The sequence below is a fragment of the Coturnix japonica genome, chromosome 20 (genome assembly GCF_001577835.2).
Source record: "Coturnix japonica isolate 7356 chromosome 20, Coturnix japonica 2.1, whole genome shotgun sequence".
In the NCBI taxonomy this organism is placed as follows: Eukaryota; Metazoa; Chordata; class Aves; order Galliformes; family Phasianidae; genus Coturnix; species Coturnix japonica.
The window spans coordinates 6,897,149-6,916,243 of record NC_029535.1 but is presented as its reverse complement, the minus strand read 5'-3'; the positions used below and the strand labels follow the sequence as shown (position 1 = coordinate 6,916,243).

The following is a 19,095-nucleotide window of genomic DNA, read 5'->3' as shown; positions in this document are numbered from 1 at the left end:
ATCTGAGCCCGGCGCACGGCAACGGGCAGAATAACCCGGACCCGAACACAACCCCCCGCACACGGGGCCGGTCCCGGCGGGTCGGAGCGGGTGGAACCGAGGGATGATTATCGGGATATGAGCAGAACCGGCCGCCCCTTGGCCCGCAGCTCTCCCCGCTGCCCGCACATGGTCCGGCCCTGCCGCCCGGTTTCCTGTCGCAGCCGAGCGCCGTCTCCCTCCCTCCGCCGGCCGCCGCCAGCTGCGCCAACTGCGTAACAACCGCCGCCATCTACTCTTAGCGCAGCTTACGCTCGTTGCGCAACGCCCGCTCCTGGCGTAAGGAGCGGCGGATGGAGCTCGGCGGCTGCAGCGTACGGAGTTGGCGTAGGGTGCGCAATCGGCGTAGTGCGGAAGCGGGCGGGGGATGAGTGTGCTGTTTTGAGGGAGGCGGCGCGGCCGGCAGCCATGAGCTACGACCGGGCCATCACCGTGTTCTCTCCGGACGGGCACCTGTTCCAGGTGGAGTACGCACAGGAGGCGGTGAAGAAGGGATCGACTGCGGTGAGTGAAGGGGAGAACGGAGGCGAGGGGATCCCGAGGGGCTGGGGCGGGAGGGAGAGGACGTGAGGGGAAGGAAGGGCCTGAGCACGGAGCGGTGTGGGGAGAGGAGCTGCTGCTGGTCGGTGGGGCTGAGTGTATGGAGCGAGCACAGAGAGATCGGGATGGAGGGATGGATAGAGATGGATAGAGATGGATAGAGATGGAGGGATCCCCGTGTCCATGTGGCGGCTGCCCGGGCCCGAGCCTTGAGGCCAATGCAGCAGCTCTCGCTCCGGCTGTACAGGCTGGGGGAAGAGCTGCTGAGAGGAACCTGGGCGTCCTGGTGGATGATAGATTGACCATGAGCAGCAGTGCGCCCTTGTAGCCAAAAAAGCCAATGGCATAATGGGGTGCATTAAAAAGAGCGTGTCCAGCAGGTCAAAGGAGGTGATCCCCCCCCCTCTACTCTGCCCTGGTGAGGCCTCATCTGGAATATTGTGTCCAGTTCTGGGCTTCCCAGTACAAAGAAGACAGGGATCTCTTGGAAAGAGTCCAGCGGAGGGCCACTAAGATGGTGAAGGGTCTGGAGCATCTTCCCTATGAGGAGAGACTTAGGGAACAGGGTCTGTTTAGCCTTGAGAAAAGAAGGCTGAGAGGGGACTTGATCCAGGTTTATAAATACCTGAGGTGTGGGAGCCATAGTGGTGAGTCTGGTCTCTTTTCAGTAGTGCGTGGGGACAGGACTAGGGGTAATGGGATGAAAGTACAGCATAGGAAGTTCCGCACGAATGTGCGAAAGAACTTTCCAGTGAGGGTGACGGAGCACTGGAACAGGCTGCACAGGGAGGTGGTGGAGTCTCCTTCTCTGGAGATACTTAAGACCCGCCTGGACGCCGACCTGTGTGACATGGTGTAGGGAGCCTGCTTTGGCAGGGGGGTTGGACTCAGTGATCTCTAGAGCTCCCTTCCAACCCCTACAATTCTGTGACTCTGTGATTCTATTTGGGCCCATATCGCTGTGAGCCGCTGGGCTGAGCCGGCCCGGTACCGCCGGGTGTTGTGGTACCGATGAACCTGCACGGCACAGCAGCCCCGGCACTGCAGTATCACATACAGTAAGGAAACAACCCTGTGTTTGGTGTGGCAGCTTTAAAGTGGCTGCAGAGAAGTGCTGGTGTTGGAGAACATGGTTGGGAGGAGGGATGGGAATGTCTGCGAGGAGTCACACAGATTTCAGCTGGTGAAAACAGGTGATGAAACTGAACTCGGGATCTGAATGTATTTGTTACGTCAGTCCTCACCCGGGTTGTGGCAATAGGAAACAAAGTACTTCAGGTTGAGGTTGATGATGTTTGGGGTTTCTTTCCTTTCCTTTGAACGTGCTGCAGGTTGGGGTCAGAGGGAAGGACATCGTTGTGCTCGGCGTGGAGAAGAAATCTGTGGCAAAGCTTCAGGATGAGAGAACTGTGCGGAAGATCTGCGCCCTGGATGACAACGTCTGCATGGCTTTTGCAGGTACGGGATCCCTTCAGAGCTTGGGGGTTGGTACGGTGGTTAGTTTGCCTTTGGGTGAGGGGATGGATTCAGAGGGTGTGTGTAACTGAGCGAGGACTGTGGGGAAGGAGCATGTTTCCAGTTACTTCCACTTTTACAGATAGGTGTCGATATGTCCATAAGGGAGAAGCAGTGATTGAATGAGGATGAAGTATTGGTTGGAGTTCAGAAGGTCCACTGAGTTTAATGTGAAGACTGGGAAGGAACGTGATTGATGCAGATATAGAAATGTAGCATTTAAAAATAGATGTGAGCTCATATACTAGATATATACAGCAGATATCTCCTGTCTGTAAGCACTGCAGGCTTTGTATCAGAATTAATAATGCTTTAAGTGGAGATGTGATGTGAGCAGGCAGAAATGCTGATGTTGGGGATGTAGTTTGCCTTTGCTTCCCCAGCTCAGGGTTGTGGTGTGTGCAGGTGGATTCACAAGCTTGAGGAAGAGAAGAGCTCTGTAATGGAAACGGGGCTCCCAGCTGGAAATGGCATTGATGGCCAAGGCGTACAGCAAGAAACGTACACAGATTTTAGCCAGCTGGTGTCATGCTGCCATGTCTCTATCAGCTGGGTGTGATTTACTGTGCAGATAAACTGATTTATAGAGAGAGGTGTTGTAAAAAGGAATACAACCACTGTATGTGAGAATTGGAGTTGCTAATTTGTAGTTAGATGGAATGCTTTCAATCTCACTGGGGTGTTCTGATGGCCTGGCTCAAAATTGCATGTTATTTAATAGACAATCATAACGTCCGTAAACAAAATGTATGTAATTCTGATGCTTTAGCTTATTTCTGTTGCCTTTTAAATGATGTCCTCACTCAGCAAACCTAAGAGTGACCTCTGCTGTGCTTTCCTTCCCTCACCTTTGGCACTGACCTCGTGAGCCTTTGGGAGCTGCCTGTGCTCATGGTGTGAAGCACGAGTGTGAGCACAGTGAATCCGCTGTCATTGCAGGGCTCACAGCTGATGCCAGAATAGTTATAAACAGAGCTCGTGTGGAATGTCAGAGCCACAGACTCACCGTGGAGGATCCGGTCACCGTGGAGTACATCACGCGTTACATCGCCAGCCTGAAGCAGGTGTGTTGTGTGTGGGAACCTCTGTCTGTGTGTCCTGCTGTGCAGTGCACACACCCAGTCACTGCCAGCAGCTCCTGGCAGCCAAGGGAGTCTGTTCTGACAGCCACAGCGGTGCAGAAAACTTGTGTGGATGGTAGGAAAAGAGGATGAAAAGTAGAGTTAACACTACTTGCTTATGGCCTTTGGTAGGATATCCTGCCTTTAATAGGTAGGTGGGTAAGAAAGCCTCCTCAAAGTATTTCTGCTGCCTTTCCTGGTTGTAACGTATAGAACTTCTGCCTTCTGCTCTAACAGTAGAACTGCTTGTGAGATGAATGTCTGTTCCTCCTGCACAGAGATACACTCAGAGCAATGGTCGCAGACCTTTTGGTATCTCTGCTCTGATCGTGGGATTTGACTTTGATGGAACCCCCCGGCTGTACCAGACTGATCCCTCTGGCACGTACCATGCCTGGAAGGTGAGCTGCTTCTGTCTCTTCTGGAGGTGTCATGAGATATTGAAGAGTTACCATCTCCTTTACAGAGGGATTGATGTAGAAAGAGATGAAAAAAAATCCATCTACTTGCAATGGCCATCTGTAGTTACACTCTACTTGGGAAACATTACCTTGTTTTCCAAGTACATGCAGGTACCTGACAGCTGACTGCTTGTGCAGTGGGGGAAGTGATGTGTTCAGTCTTTCTGAACAGCACATGGTGACCACAGGAGGCTTTCAGATCATCAAAGTGAGATCATCTCACTGTACAGCTCATGTTTCATGCTAATTCCAAGCTTCTTCCCACCCCCATCCATTCCAGGCTAACGCCATTGGCAGAGGAGCTAAATCTGTACGTGAATTCCTGGAGAAAAACTACACTGATGAAGCCATTGAAACAGACGATCTGACTATTAAGCTTGTCATCAAGGCTCTTCTGGAGGTGAGTCTCCTTCAGGAGCTTCGTGTTGCTCTTCACCTTGTGTTGGGATCAGCTTCTTAATTGTGGGTACATTAAATCTTCATCCACGCAGCAGGACAGCGATACAAAGGGATCTATGGAAAGGTTCAGGAAACTGCCTGTAACTTACATGGACTGCAGTCCTCGAGGGAAGGGAAAAAACTTCAGCTCTTGCAGTTAATTTGAGTAAACTAAACTCCATATGCAGGACGTGTTGTCTTTGTGTTGAAATTTAAGATGAGGAAAGATTAAATCAAAACTCAAATGGTGGAAATACGGTGGCTTTAAGCCTCAATAGGATGCATTGATGCCAAAAGGAATAGCTCCTTTTGGGGGTTACCCTACTGCTGGGACAGAGCTTAGAGCTAAGGAGGAAATACTCTTCTACAGCTGTTTTTCTTGATGGATCTGTAAGAGGCATTAACACTGTTTAATGGATCCGCTCCTAATCGCTGTTAATTTCTGCTCAGGTTGTGCAGTCTGGGGGGAAGAACATCGAGCTGGCTGTTATGAGAAGAGATCAGCCCCTGAAGGTAAAGGCCGCTTTGGCTTTTCTCCCTTGGTTGCCCATTTCTCTGATAGAGCTGTTGTGCGTCACCCCCAACTTCACTCCTTCATCTCACATTCTACACCACCAAATACTTGTTTAATAGTAGCGGCCAAGGAATGTTGTGTCTGCACACTGTATCTGTGTCTCTGCTCTGCCTTCCTTCCATGGCAGAGCTACTTAAGTGTGATAAAAGTCCCTTAAGTGACATCTTAAAGGTCCCTGTTTCCCTTCCTTTAGATTCTGAGCCCTGAAGAAATTGAGAAATACGTGGCTGAGATTGAGAAAGAAAAGGAAGAAAACGAAAAGAAAAAACAGAAGAAAACATCATGATGAACCAAATCCAGCACCTGCTTCTTTTTAACTGAAGCAATGGGTTGTTCTGTATAGACAGGATGTAGGCATTCCGTTCATTCATACTGTGCCCTTCTGGAGACCTACAATAAAACCTATTGATTTTTTTTTAAGCTCTTATTTTAGAGCTTGTGTGTTCCTGATCTTTTAATCACTAAAGATTACTTGGTCAGCTACAGCAGAGCAGCAGTGACCCATTAAAGGATGAGGATTGGTGGCGTTTTTCTTCCTGGCTCCTTTCTTAGTGAACGAATCTCAGTTGTCACTTATTTGCTTGTTGTTGAAGTGGTGATAAGCAATAATAACTGCTTCTAATGCATTATGCTTTCTCTGTCCCTTAGCGCTGTTTTCCAATGTAAATGAGAGGCCAGCTGTAAAACACTGTCCCAGGTTGTGGTGAGTCTTATAGCACAGGGATTTGGGGCTGTAATGGTTGGGGAAACGAGCATGAGAATGTTTGGAAGTCAGGTCATAAGTGACAGGAGGTGCGTGGATAGTGCCTGCAGGTCATTGCACAGTTCATCTGGTTGAGGAGAATAAAGCAGTGCTGTGATCGCCCTCCAGGGGGGTTTATAGACCAGCGACTCCCTCATATGAACTGCAGGTGTGCTAACGCAGTGACAGAGCTCTACTCGTCTCCTCCATCCACCCTGGCCCAGGTTTGGTGCCTAATTCAGGTTCTGGTCAGGCCCATGTCCTGGCACAGCTCTTTCTTTGCCCATTTCTCTTCTCTTGGTAGGGGTAGATCACATTCTATCAGTGATAGAGACCCACCTCTGCACACCCAAGTCACCGCCAGTGGCTGTGTATCTAAATGCAAGTTTTACTTCCCATCACCAGCTGCAGAGTGAGGCAGCTCCAGCAGCCTCCATCCTGACCCTCTGCTCACAGCCAGCACTGGGTTAAAGCTCCTGGGGAGGGAGAGCTGTACCTTCCTGCTGTTGTTACCTGTGGTTGAGCTATTCCAGTGCGGGCTGTGAGCTCTGGGTGCTGGAGACAACAGCAACATCCCTTCAGTTGGACACTCAGATATCCCTAAGGGAGCACAGGGCTGCAGCAGAACCTTCAGCCCCTTCAACACCGTGCACCACTTCACAGGCCAGCTCAGTTTCCTCTTAGATTTCAGCCTCCAATAAGTTGCATGGACAGATGCTGCCGAGCTGCACACGGAACAAATCAGCAGGAAAAACATCAAACATTTACATGTTTATTATAATTACAATTTACATTACTCCGAGGAGCGGCCCCCACTGCTATGTTCTAATTCTTAGCAATAAAGTCCTACAAAAATAAATCCAAGCTTTTACAGTAACCTAAGTCAACGCGTAACTAAAAAGTTGTAGCTATGAACGGGGTTCGGTCATCAAGGTGCTTTTTCAACAGAATTCCCTACCAACAGAAAAGGGACACATGCCTACAGCGATTTAACCCACTTATTCATGCAAACAAAGGTAACCCCCCATTCCCTCCCAGCCCCTCTCCCCACATACAGGTTTTAAAAACAAAAGAAAAAACTAAACTATGTACAGTATGGGGGGTACAGAGGAAAAAAAAAAAAGAAATGAAACATGCCCATCTGTTAAGCTTCATCGTATGGACTCCCCATTCCTAGTTTAAATGAAAACATTCCATAGCGTTCCACCACAGTCTACTAGCGTACAGAGAACTGTTTGCGTTTAGTACTGTATGAATAAGGTACAAAGCAAGGCAAGAAGCCGGCGCTCCGGGCTCCTTGTCAGGCAGCCAATTGCTGCCGGGGGTTCTTCATGCTGAGCACACAAGCAGCACCTGCTGCCCGTCCTGCTGGGCACAGCGCCGTGCCCTCATCACCCCTCACTCACCCTGCAGGATTCCGAGCACCCTTCAACTCGAGGGAGGCACAGCTCGACAGGAGCCTGCAGTACCTCCATGTTAGTACTGATAACAAACAGCCGTACAGTCATTTTACACTACTACATGATCCACAATCCAGTATTCCCAAGTGACAATACACGTAACTCCTCAGCACCAGGAGTCCATTCTTTTAGGTACCAAGTGCTACTCCACACACACTGCTGAGTACAGTAAGACCAGCAGCACCAAAAGAATCCATTTGGTTACTCAGAACAAACAAGTTAGCTGGTTTATTTCAAGTGAGCTTTGGTTCCGTGTTAAAATACCATGATTTAACTTCTTCAGGGTTCAGAAAAGGAGTCTGACTTCAAGCTTAAACTATAGCAGCCTTTGAGAGACCCGAAAGAAGAACCATGTAAGTTAATCTGCACTTAAAAAAAAACAACAAACAACAGAAACAAACAAAAAGACACCCTGAAGAAGGTACCCCTGAACACATTCCCTCTTCCAAAGAACATTCCAGCTGACAGTTGCTGGTCCAAAGTAAGTCCAGAATATAAGCAGTAGTACATGAAGTTCTGTCATTTGAGCTGAGACGGCAAACAAGATGAACCATTTTCCCACGTTAGTGCAGCAGTTGGTTGTTTTCTATGTACATTTTCATCCTCTCAGGAGAGATGTTAGAACCTACATGGGAAAAGGGTACAATTAGATTTGATAATGCAGAGAAAAAGCAATAAGTTCACACCTACATATTAATTAATAGGTCTCTATAGAAAGTCTCAGCTGAAACAAACAGCTCTTGGTTTCCATACAGGTGAACCCCAGGAACCAACAGATCAACCAACATGTTAGAACTGCCTGTATTTCCTTCCATCACTTAGAAAAATGGATAAACAGGTAAGAGACAACACAGAACAACTTCCCATTTACCTGCAGGATTGAAGAGCAAGAGGAGCTTGCACAGACAGCTCAGGAAAGGGGTAAGAATCACGCTTTGCTTAGTAGTTACTAATGGCTCAATAGAGGAAGTGAGGTTTACCTGTGAAGTTACACTCTGCCGGTACCAGCTCTGTGGGTGGTTTGGTTCCTCCTCGCTGCTCCGCTCCCCCTCCCACCTCGAAACCCCCCACGAAAGCTGCGGCCACGAAGGAACCGTCCCGACACTCCGAATGTCTCAGTGTTGAGTTTCCTTTCTTCAGCCCACGTGGTACGTCTAGAACTGAATGGGACTGTGTCAGATTTAATAGCAACATTAAATAACACACAACTCACTCAGCGAGGAAGCCCCAGCCACCCTATTTTATTGACTAGAACTACAAGAACAGCTGCAGTATGAAGACACTAAGTCAATTCCTCTGCTAAACATGGGTCCTTTGGAAGTGACAGCTGGTGGCTTTTACACGCTACTTCCAGACTGGAGAACTATGGAAAGACTTGAAATACAATTGAACGAGGACTTGGTAGCATTTCACACCCAGTCTTGTTTTTCTGGCAAACACAAACTTGAATCCCATGAAGCCTCTCTGGACACGGCTGAGGTTCAGCTACAGGACCAGCTCCACAGCATCAGTTATAACTCCTTACCAGAACCTGCTTACCCCCAGATACTGCCTCATAGCAAACACTTGGAATGAAGCTTTGCTAAAAGGAAACAAACACCACCAAGGGAATTTTACATGCTGACACTGAAGAAATGCCCTTCAACTTCATTGAGCTGCTCATAACAACAAAAGACAGCAGCAGCAAATGAAACCTTCCGTTAATATTTGCAGCACTTCATCTGGTGTTTCTACAGACAGAGCTGCCCAGACTCCAGGCTTAGCTTGCTCCTGGCTGCAAGTTGCAACATCAGCACAGAGTGATTCTGTTGCCTCCTCCCACAAATGTGATTTTAAACACTTTATTCTATAGGTTCAAAGTCAGAACTATGAAACAGAATGGGATGTATTAAATACAGCACAGCCAGCAAGAAGAGCACTATATTTAGCATTGGTAACCTGCTTTGATTTCCTCACGTTCTCTTGCATTTTGAGACTTCCAGAAAGTTACATCATGTTACACATCTCAAATTATGCCTAAAGGCAGCCAAAAGAAATCAAAGCATGCTTAAAGAAATACTCACCTGGACTTCAGTTCTGAGGAGATGTTGTCAAAGAAAGACTTGGATTTATCATAATAGCAGTTGGGTCCCAGAAGATCCTCCTCTGCATTACCATCATTGTTTTGAGTTGCCACTCCAGGGTCCCCTTTCTCTTCTTCTGTCTCTGCCTTGTCATCTGTGGATAATAAAACGCATTACACCTCCTTGAATTATACTGAAGGCCCATCTGTTCTCATGCTCCTTCAAACAAAATCCGAGATGCTGCCACACGTAACGATGCAGTTTCGCACAATGAGTCTGTCTGTGCAAGGTTTACTACTGGCTCAGCAACTCAGATTTAAAGAAGCTACAAACCTTTGAAGTTTAGTTTCTTCTTGAATTCCTTATCAAGTTCCTCTCTGTTGAACTGTGCATTTGCACTTTCAAAGTCGAAGTCACCTTCAAACTTTATTGTATTTTCCTTCACAGCAGTTGGTCTGTTTTGTCCTCTAGAACGATTTCTGGTTCTCCTGTTTCCCCTGTTTCCTGAAAGCAGGAGAGTTTAAACACTTGGTAACATGCAGAAGCTAAATGACTTGCTGAAGACCAGAGGAAACCTGGACTAGAACTCAGAATCTTGGCTTCCAGTCCTATGGTTAGGGCACACCTCTTTGAAAGGAACTTCTGAACTTGGCTGTAGGAAACATAACAGCAACCTCTCAACTTCCTGAACAGCATTCCCACTATCAGCCTCACCACTGAGACAGAACACATCCAGCTTTTCTTTCAGTATGAATTGAGAAGAATAAGAGCACCACATCATGTAAAGCTGAGGGAAAGGTTCAGAATTATCAACTCTATTTGCTACTCATCTACTACCATGTTACTATGATTGGTTTACAAACCTGTCGTGATAGGGACAAACAGGCCACTGGTTACAGAAAACCTACCCAAAAACGTACAACCTCCCTTCCACAGCACTGCCTTCAAACTAGTTTGAAAGCTAATATCAACTTCCACTCCCTGCCTTTTCTCACTTTGGGCAATGATGTCTAGTTGAACTTACCTTTGCTTTCCTTTCACCTATGCTTAAACAGTCTCAAGATAAGAGCTTCATTCTAGAGAATCAATCTAGATAGATCAATTTCTCTTTCTTAAAAACACAGTACACCTCTAGAGCCCCGAGGACTCCAGAATGTTAATCCTGGAAGGTTCTCTATTTCTGTAGCTCCAGAACCTATTTTGTTATGGAACCATCTCCACACGGCCAAAGACTTATTTATGAAGCCTTACTTTGGTCTTAGTCTTCTGCCTAATAACCCTTCACTGATTCAGCAATATTTGCCTTCATAAACTAGAACAAGTGTTCAGTGCTGGAGTAACCTACCTGATCTTCTCCTTTGAGGCCTTCTGTTTTCATCATTCACCTGCCCTTGGGTTTGTACAGGAGTTGCTGGAACTGTATCTACTGAACAAGAAAGAAACTTAAAGACACATAAGAACAAGACAGAAATAGCCTGGCCTTGCTCTGAACCTTTGAAGGATGCTTGGAAACAGCACTTTGAAGCAGTACATACATACCAGCTGCCTTGGTGCTGCTCTGTGGGACCTGCCGTCCATTGCGCTGAACCCCTGGAGTTACTTTCACTGGGAGTGGCTTCTGTGAATTGATGTTGTCAACAGGGCCGGTCTGGACAGCCTGCTCTACCATGGGGCTCTTACGGACAGGGTGGACTGAAGGGAAGCCAGCACCTGGAAAGAATTGCAGTGATTAAGTGCTCCTCAGAAAGAGCGCCAGCGTTAGTCAAACCCTACCCACTTCTATGGAGAAAACATGGACCACAGTTACTCAATACCTTGGATGTTTATCGTTATAGGCTACATTTAAGCGGCATATAGGGAAAGCACTACTGCCATAGTTCTGGGCTCACAAATCCAGAGCCTTAGAACAGAAAAACTACACGTTTATTTCTTAAATCAGATTAGACACTTCAGATAAACAAGCCAGGTCAGTCACCTATAGAGAGTTGATAAGAAAAACAAGATTTCTAGGTGCAACTTTGGTTACGCAGGATTGTACTTTACATGATATCTGAAGCAAAACACGACCAGTTTGAAGCTGCTCAAGAACACTTCCCCATCTGTCTAAAGAAGTTCGCTGCTAAAGCTTCGCCACCTCAGCTATCCCATTCTTTAAGCCACTTTTTAGAAGCCCTTTGACTACATGAAGTACTGTCATTGCTTACTGTTAGCTTTCAGACAAAGAAAACCTGAAACCAGACCAGGATCTCAAAGTTACCCTTTTAAATTCCTTCTTGGTCAAGGCCAAAGTGTTACCCAAGACTTCTGTTGCTCTTCCATCCAGGCTTATTTATTCACACTACAAAACACGTAAATACTTTTCATGGTTTGGTATACCTTACACCAATGATATTAGAAAGTGACAGTCTTCAGTACTCAGAAGAAATACTGCATTCTAGGTTTAATTAGAAGTTCTGGAGCACTACAGGCTTTTGTAGTTATGCATAAGAACCGCTTGGAAGCAAACTTTAACTCAATACACTTTAAGAGCAAGAAAAGTGAAAAAGCTGGAGTACACACAAACCAAGCCACTGACACTTCTGGGTCACCCAAGTCCACATGAGATATACCCAGTAGGTAACATGCAGGTTCCCAGTTATGTACACCTGGAAAACTCGCAAGGAAGACAGACAGAGCCTAAGGATTATTCAGTATGACAAAGCTGCAATGCTTAGTAAGAAAACTGAGAAAGCAGATACAGACAGATGGCCAAACAGAAAGCAGAAAGTTTCATGCCAACACAACCATACATGCTAATTTAAGAACAGATTAAACTAATTACCATGTTTAAATGCAGGCTGCACCTGGTCTCTCTGCTCTGAAGATGGGTCAGTCTAGTTATCTCTACTCAAACTCCTTCAAAAGTTCTTAAGCACAGAAGCAAGCACCCGGAACTATGTTACCTCTGCTTATCACAACTGAAATTGTTCACTGTTAGTTGTGCTTTACTAGCTGGCAATCTTTGCAAGGTACGCTGCCCCATCATGCACGAAACATATCCTGAAGTTTCCTAAATTACAGTAATATTCTTGAATTTTCCACTAATCTGGTTATTTTTGAGCTGTAAATTCACCCATTATTTAAACAGTGTGCTTGGCTTTCTAGGGAAGGCCAATTAATTCTCTGCTTAATGACTAAGCTAACACATATTACTAGGGAGGATGCGACACAACATCCCCCTAAACCTCAGCCCTCTCCTGATACTTACACGAGAGGATCCACAGTTCTTTACTTTTAACATTCTCCTGTCTCTCTAATAGATACTTCTAGAGCAGGAGGAAGTAATAATTCACATGTGATGACAAACAACAGCCAAGAACAAACTCATTTCACTAGCATTACCCATGTAAGTACTATCATTCTAGGAGGGGGTTAACAAGAACAGATTATTTTCAAGTGCCATGCAGTTCTTCCAAATATTTGGAGTCCTCAAACTGCTGTTACCCTTGGAAGAGAGCTGATGGGGCTCTGAAGACATGTCAGGCTCTGAAACAGGTTGTGGAGACGGAGAAGAACTAGGACTGGAAGCAGCTGCTGATGCTGGAGGGCTTACCAATTTCTCTAAAGAGATAGAGGGAAGAAGAGAAAGCAAAAAGATATATGGTTGTGTAACATCTGGAGGACTTGGAAAGAGATACAAGAATCTCTAGAACAGCTTTAGAGCAGCTTATTTAGTTCTCTTTTGGAACACAGGCTCTTTTCACACATGGGTTGTGCATGTGAGGTATGTCAGACCAGAAATGAACTGACCTCAACTGTTTGTTATTCGTATTTCTTTCAGAGAGAACCTTCAGCTCTTTAGTTTCTTTCTTGGGTATAAGTGAAAGATGGGCCTCCTTGCAATAAGATCATCACAAACTTTTAAACTATTTATTCACTGCTTCTTGCAGCCTGATATTCAGTATGGAATTCATTATTAGATACTGCTACATGTCTCCAGTGTAGCTGCATACAAAGACTGAACCTTAATTCTAGCAAAGAAAGCTTTTACTTACCTAAACCTAATGAAGCTGCGTACTGCTGGCTAAGTAAAGAGCTGGCAGCAAGTTGGCTGTAAGGTGGCATACCTCTAAATGGGCTGTAAGGCACATGTGGCTGAAAGGATGATGTAGAGGCAGAGCCCAGTGAAGACTGTAACAAGACAAAGCACATTTCCATTTACAGTGTCCAGAAGTCAACTTGCTTTGGCAGTGATTCTTCAAGTACAGCACTAATACCACTCAAATAAACACTGAAGTCTCTACCTGCATTCTCAGCCTGTACACTAGCTACAGTTTTGTCAACACAAGCCTTAATACCATTATTCTAAACACTGAAACAACTCAAAACTCATCCAAAAAACCTGAAGATTCCTGGAGACAATAACTTCATGTTTATAATTTTATGCCAAAACACAGTCTTTTATCAATGTTTCACCACATCTGTCTACACTGCAGGCTGACCTACCTGAACAATGGCAGGATCCTGTGGCAGGGTATGCTGAGCTTTCGGAGGTTCGCAGACAGTGATGTCTTTGATGTCACTTCCTCGAAAAATAATGTATTCATAGATTTCTTCCCTTGGAGGAGCTGGTCGATCTGTGGGCCGGTCTTCGGTACCAAAGGATCGCACTTTAGCATTAAAGAGACTGCTATTAGTTTGGCTTTATCTTTGCAACATTGTACAAGTTAAGACTTAGAAAATTAGGGAGCACTCCTACAATACCTGCATAAAGTAATGAAAAAGTAGGTTACCTCTAGAATCCCAGCTCCCCATATCCCACACATCTGATCCCAAAGACCAAATCTTCCAGCAGCCTGCATAGATTTGTTCACCATCCTGAAGGCCAAGATCATAAACCAGTCGGAATGAAGAAGTCTACTCCAAAACTGAGGACCTCCCCACAGTGCTCTACTGCCATAGACACCCCTGCTCTACAGATCCTGAGCCACATACACAGCAGACCACGAGGGAGACCTGAAGCAGCAGGGAAAAGTTCCTCAGTGACTTTAGAGCATAAATCCATACCTTTGTTTTACCAGGTAGTTATTATTAATAATAACAAATTGACTATCTGCATAAGAGCTTCCTATTTACATTCTCCCTATGCCATTGATTTCATATTGATATTCACATCAGCCTTAAGTGACTAATCTAAAGCTTAGTGCCTACTGAAGCTTTACTGAGCCTCACCTATCAGAGCACTCGAGTACTAACCAGAAGGATGTTCCACTGTAAGTGGGAAAGAAGGCTGTAATTGACTGTGTGCCTACCAGGGAGGAGCATACATTAACTCAACCCATTAAACAGGAGGAGGTCAGATTAAGACTTACTTTGTTAGTGCAGGAAAACAAGTGGCAGTCACATTAAACACTGGAGTACAAAACAGACTAGAGAATGAGCATCATCTACATGTATAGAGACTTCCTAATACACCTTACAGAAGTCTCTCAAGTCTGCTAGCATAGTGTTCTGCCTCTATGAAGCTTTGCCAGTTCAGATAAGCAGCAGCACATATTAGCTTGACACATCCTTTTTGGCTGTGGAAGAACTCTAGATGGGAGCTGCACCAGCCAGTTCTAACAGGTTGACAGAGAAGCATTCAAACTTTGAGTCAGGATGCTCTGAGTTTGACAGTGCCTTCCCAAGCTCCATCCTGAACTGACCCTTTGCCAAGACCTGCTGTAGCACAGCCTGCAGCTCCCACTTCAAAGCAGGGAAGATAAGTGCAGATGGCTCTGTCACGTGGATGATAGTGGACAGGGAAGCACCGCAGCTCCCCCAGATAAAGGATAGCAAGAATTGGATCAACTCAACCCCACTGCTTAGCATTCCCAGCGCCCTGCAGGCATACTAACGGGTAGGGATACTCATCAGAAGCCATTCTCAGATGAGGAGCTGCCTTCAGGTGGTTTGCATCAAAACAGCAGCTGATGCTGCAAGCAACCTTCAGCTTTCATCTATTCCACATAAAGATGAGCTCACAGGGAACATTAGCCCAGTGTACAGCAGGTCAATGCCAAACTCTGTCCCATTTTGCTGTTGCTCTTTGGCACCTCTGCTCATACCTAACTGGTGCAAGTGCAAACTGTCAGTCGCTCCCCTTGAACACAGCCTACCATTAGTAACCAGGGTATAAAAACTCTTCAGTTATTTTAGCTCTCCAGCTGCTGTTTGATCATATTACAGCTGCAACCCAGTCAACTAGAAGCAGATTATCAACTGAAAGTGATACTCGCAGCCTTTTAGACACAAACCATAGCACTGATATCCCTGTTCAAGATTAGCTTATTACAGCATACAGCTCATGGCAGCATATGCTGAAGCTGCCCTGGAGCTACTGCAGGATCCCACAGGCAGCTCAAAGCACAACTGCCCCCAGCACCAGAACCAGGTAAAGAAACACAAGAGCTGTGAAGTCCAGAGCTGTTCAGGCAGCTTGATCCCAGGGTCTGCAACTAGAAGGGTAGAGAGACGATGTCCTTACTGCAGGCAGAACAGCAGCAATGGCATTTGTGAGGCCTCCAGGAGTGGAGCACACCCACTCCTTGTATCTGAAGTGTTTAATGATTCCTGGCACAGCACAAAGCTCAGCTTGGTGTTTCTGTGGAGGTCTGAAGGGCTGTCTCTCCCATGAAGAGTCACAGTGACTATTGTTTACAGATGAACAGGAAATCAATCCCACGCTGTGCCACAGTCAGTGCTTTACAACACTTGGTATTCACAGGCAGGACTCTGCAGGGCTCAACCACTAAAGGGTCAGGAGGCATAAGAGGAGTGCGCAGAGTCTGGAAAGCAACACTTACACAGATATTCCCTGCCTAAAGTCTAGAGTTCCTTCCGACCAAGCATGCATTGCCCCACAGCATCAAGCATTTTAATCACACATGCCTTTGGAACACAGCACTTTAGCTCTGCAGAGCGTTACGTGGAAGCCAGAACTATGTGTGAAGCCATCCCTGCTTTCTGCTGAGCAAAGGTTGGAGGCCTTTCTGTGCATACAGTGAAGGAATCACACCCTGCACACAAGCTGGTACTTAAAGCAGCTTTATCTGGACATTCAGAGACTGGGAAATTCGAGATAACCCCCATTTTAGGCTTTAGAATGAACATCAATAGGTGTCAATGCTCATGTGCAGCATCACACAAATATCACTGCACTGAAGTTTCAGATCGTGGCACAAGCTGCTTAAAGTAGAGCCGAGAAGCAGGTATGAATTCCAGCAGACAGACTTGAGAGACAAAAGATACTCGGCTTCTGAACAGCCCATCAGGTGTCCAAGGGCTACCATAAAGGTTTGAACTCATAGAGCAGAGAAGGACAAAGCTCGGGGGGAAAAAAACAACCGATACACACTACTTGGAACATCCAATTCGAGCAGTATAACAACAAGACCTTGTCCGAGAGACTAAACAAGATAGGGCAGGCTTCTCCGAGAGCAAACACAGGAGCTGGAGGCACAGGTGGCGATGGATCCCAAATGACACCAGCGGAGCAGCACATACACATCGCTGCTCATACAGGGGTGCGAAGCAACGTGCCCACATGTGGCCAAATCACGGATATCAATCCGGATAGGAACAAAGGGCGGCCAACAAGGCTCTGCCCTCCCTGGCACCGAACCGAGCTGGGCCCAGCACTGCCTGACAGCAGCCAGAGTGACACACAGAATCACAGAATAAGCCGGGTTGGAAGGGACCTCAAGAATCATGTAGTTCCAACCCCCTGCCTGGCAGGGCCACCAAACATACACCTTTACTACATCAGGTTGCCCAGGGCCCCGTCCAACCTGGCCTTGAACACCTCCAAGGACGGGGCATCCACAACCTCCCTGTGCAGCCTGTTCCAGGCCCTAACCACTCTCCTAGTGAAGAACTTCCCCCTAACATCCAACCTAAATCTTCCCTCTTTTAACTTCAAACCATTTCCCCGCGTCCTGCTATTGTCAGCCCTTTCCAAGAGTTGACTCCCCTCCTGGGAGTAAGTTCCCTTCAGGTATTGAAAGGCTGCAATGAGGTCACCCCACAACCTTCTCTTCTCCAGGCTGAACAAACCCAACTCCCTCAGCCTGTCCTCATAGGGGAGGTGCTCCAGCCCCCTGATCATCTTCCTGTCCCTCCTCTGGACCCTTAACAAAATCTCCATGTCTTTTTTGTACTGAGGGCTCCACACCTGGACACGGTACAACAGATGGGGCCTCCCAAGAGCCGAGTAGAGAGGGACAATCACCTCCCTATCCCTGCTGACCACCCCTCTCCTGATGGAGCCCAGGATCCCATTTGCTTTCCGAGCTGCCAGATGCTGTGAGCGATATGAGCGCAGAGACACGGAGCAGCCGCATCACGGCCCTGCTGCAGCCAAGGGAACCTCACACACACACGGCTCTCAACGCGGGGATCCCCCTCCCGCACAGAGGCGGCCTCCTGTGCTGACTCACCCGCAGCCCTGGAGGCGAGCGGCTCCCACCCCCAGCACAACACAACACAACATCACACAACACAATGTAACACAACAACACAACACCCGGCCGCATTGTTCAGCCCCACACCCCCCGGCCCCGCTCCGCCCCCCCCACACCCCGCCTCACAGGCCCAGGCCTCGCTCACCCTTGGCCAAGGCCACGGTGGAGTTCTCGGTATCGATGGTGTACAGGATGCCCTCATAGCGGATCTGAGCCTTGGAGATGAGGCTGATCTTGCTGCCGATGTAAGGGGTCCCCGAGCTCATGGCGGCGCTCCGAGGGGCAGCGCGGGTGGCTGCAGCGCCCGCCCACACACACACACACTGCGGTGACGGCGGCCCCGCCGTGCGCGCCTTATATAGGGCGGGAGGAGACGGGATGAGGGGGGCGACGAGAGGGGGCGGGATGCGGGAACGATGCGCATGCGCAATGACAGCCCGCTATTGACCAGACGGGAGACGGGGTCAGACGGGGAGGGGGAGGGGAGGAGGGGGGGGAAACGCCGGGGAATGAGTCACGTGAATGGGGGGTTGCCACGTGCGAGCGGGTGGGGCGGGAGGGGGAGGGGAGAGAGCGGGAGGGATTAACGGTATGGGGATAGGGGGATGGGGTATTATGGGATATTATTATGGGATATTATTATGGATATTATTATGCGGATATTAATGGGATGGGGTGGGAATGGGATGGGATGTGACAGGAATGGAATGGAGTGGGATGGGATGGGGTGAGATATTATGGGATAGGATGGGGGGGCAGGGATGGGATGGGATGGGAAGGGGTGGGATGGGATGGGATGGATGGGGTGGGATGGGGTGGGGTGGGGTGGGATGGAGAGGCTGCATGGGATGGATGGGAATGGATGGGGTGGGATGGATATTTTATGGGATGGGATGGGGTGGGATGGATGGATGGATGGGGTGGGATGGAATGGAAATGTGAGGGAAGGGGTGGGATGGGATGGGAATGGGATGGGAATGGATGGATGGGATGGGATGGGATGGCAATGGGGTGGGATGGGGGGAGAGTGGGGTGGGATGGAATGGGGTTGGGATGGGATATTAATGGGATGGGATGGGATCGGATGGGGTGGATGGGGTGGGGGTTGGGATGAGATGGGAGGATTGGGGTTGGGGATGGAGATATTATGGAATGGGATGGGATGGGATGGTGATGGTGAACAGGGATGGGATGGTGATGGGAATGGAGGGAGGGAGGGATGGAAGATGAGGACGGGGATGGATGGATGGGGTGGGGTGGGATGGGATGGGGTGAGGTGGGGTGGATGGGATGGGAATGGAAATTTAGTGGGATGGGTTGGAGAATGATGGGCATGGGGTGGGAATGGGCCATGACAGGATGAATGGGGTCGGGTGGGACTGGGGGCGGGGCATGGGTAGGAATGGATGGGTTTGGGGTGGTGAGGATTTTGAGACAGGGATTGGTATGGGGTTGGGAATGGGATGGGATGGGAATGGGGGTGGGAATGGGGTGGGAATGGATGGATGGAATGGGGTCGGGGATGGGATGCGGGTAGGTGGGGTGGGATGTGACAGGGATGGGATGGGATGAGACAGGGATGGAATGGGGTGGGGTGGGATGGGGTGGGATGTAGATGGGATTGGGATGGGATGGGGTGGATATTAGGATGGGGTGGGGTTG

At 48.0% G+C, this 19,095-nt stretch overlaps 2 protein-coding genes across 5 annotated transcripts; one reads left to right on the top strand and one right to left on the bottom strand.

The window, feature by feature from the left end:
* The first annotated feature begins 290 nt into the window (after positions 1-290).
* Positions 291-5,122, top strand: PSMA7 (proteasome 20S subunit alpha 7). The gene is made up of 7 exons (XM_015881592.2): positions 291-543; positions 1,911-2,037; positions 3,034-3,158; positions 3,494-3,616; positions 3,957-4,076; positions 4,565-4,627; positions 4,882-5,122. The coding sequence occupies exons 1-7, from the start codon at positions 448-450 to the stop codon at positions 4,972-4,974; spliced, it is 747 nt and encodes a 248-aa protein (XP_015737078.1). The 5' UTR covers positions 291-447; the 3' UTR covers positions 4,975-5,122.
* A 1,064-nt stretch (positions 5,123-6,186) lies between these two features.
* On the bottom strand, positions 6,187-17,822 carry LSM14B (LSM family member 14B). Of its 4 annotated transcripts, none has more exons than XM_015881582.2 (10): positions 17,579-17,821; positions 13,439-13,602; positions 12,988-13,123; positions 12,437-12,553; positions 10,493-10,663; positions 10,299-10,379; positions 9,287-9,457; positions 8,954-9,107; positions 7,871-8,050; positions 6,187-7,515 (listed from the first exon to the last, which is right to left on the bottom strand). In XM_015881582.2, the coding sequence occupies exons 1-9, from the start codon at positions 17,697-17,699 to the stop codon at positions 7,879-7,881; spliced, it is 1,287 nt and encodes a 428-aa protein (XP_015737068.1). In that variant the 5' UTR covers positions 17,700-17,821; the 3' UTR covers positions 6,187-7,515; positions 7,871-7,878. The 4 variants fall into 4 exon arrangements, with proteins under 4 accessions (XP_015737068.1, XP_015737069.1, XP_015737072.1 ...); XM_015881583.2 differs by having other exon boundaries at positions 10,299-10,376; XM_015881586.2 differs by lacking the exon at positions 12,437-12,553 and having other exon boundaries at positions 17,579-17,822.
* Positions 17,823-19,095: the final 1,273 nt, after the last annotated feature.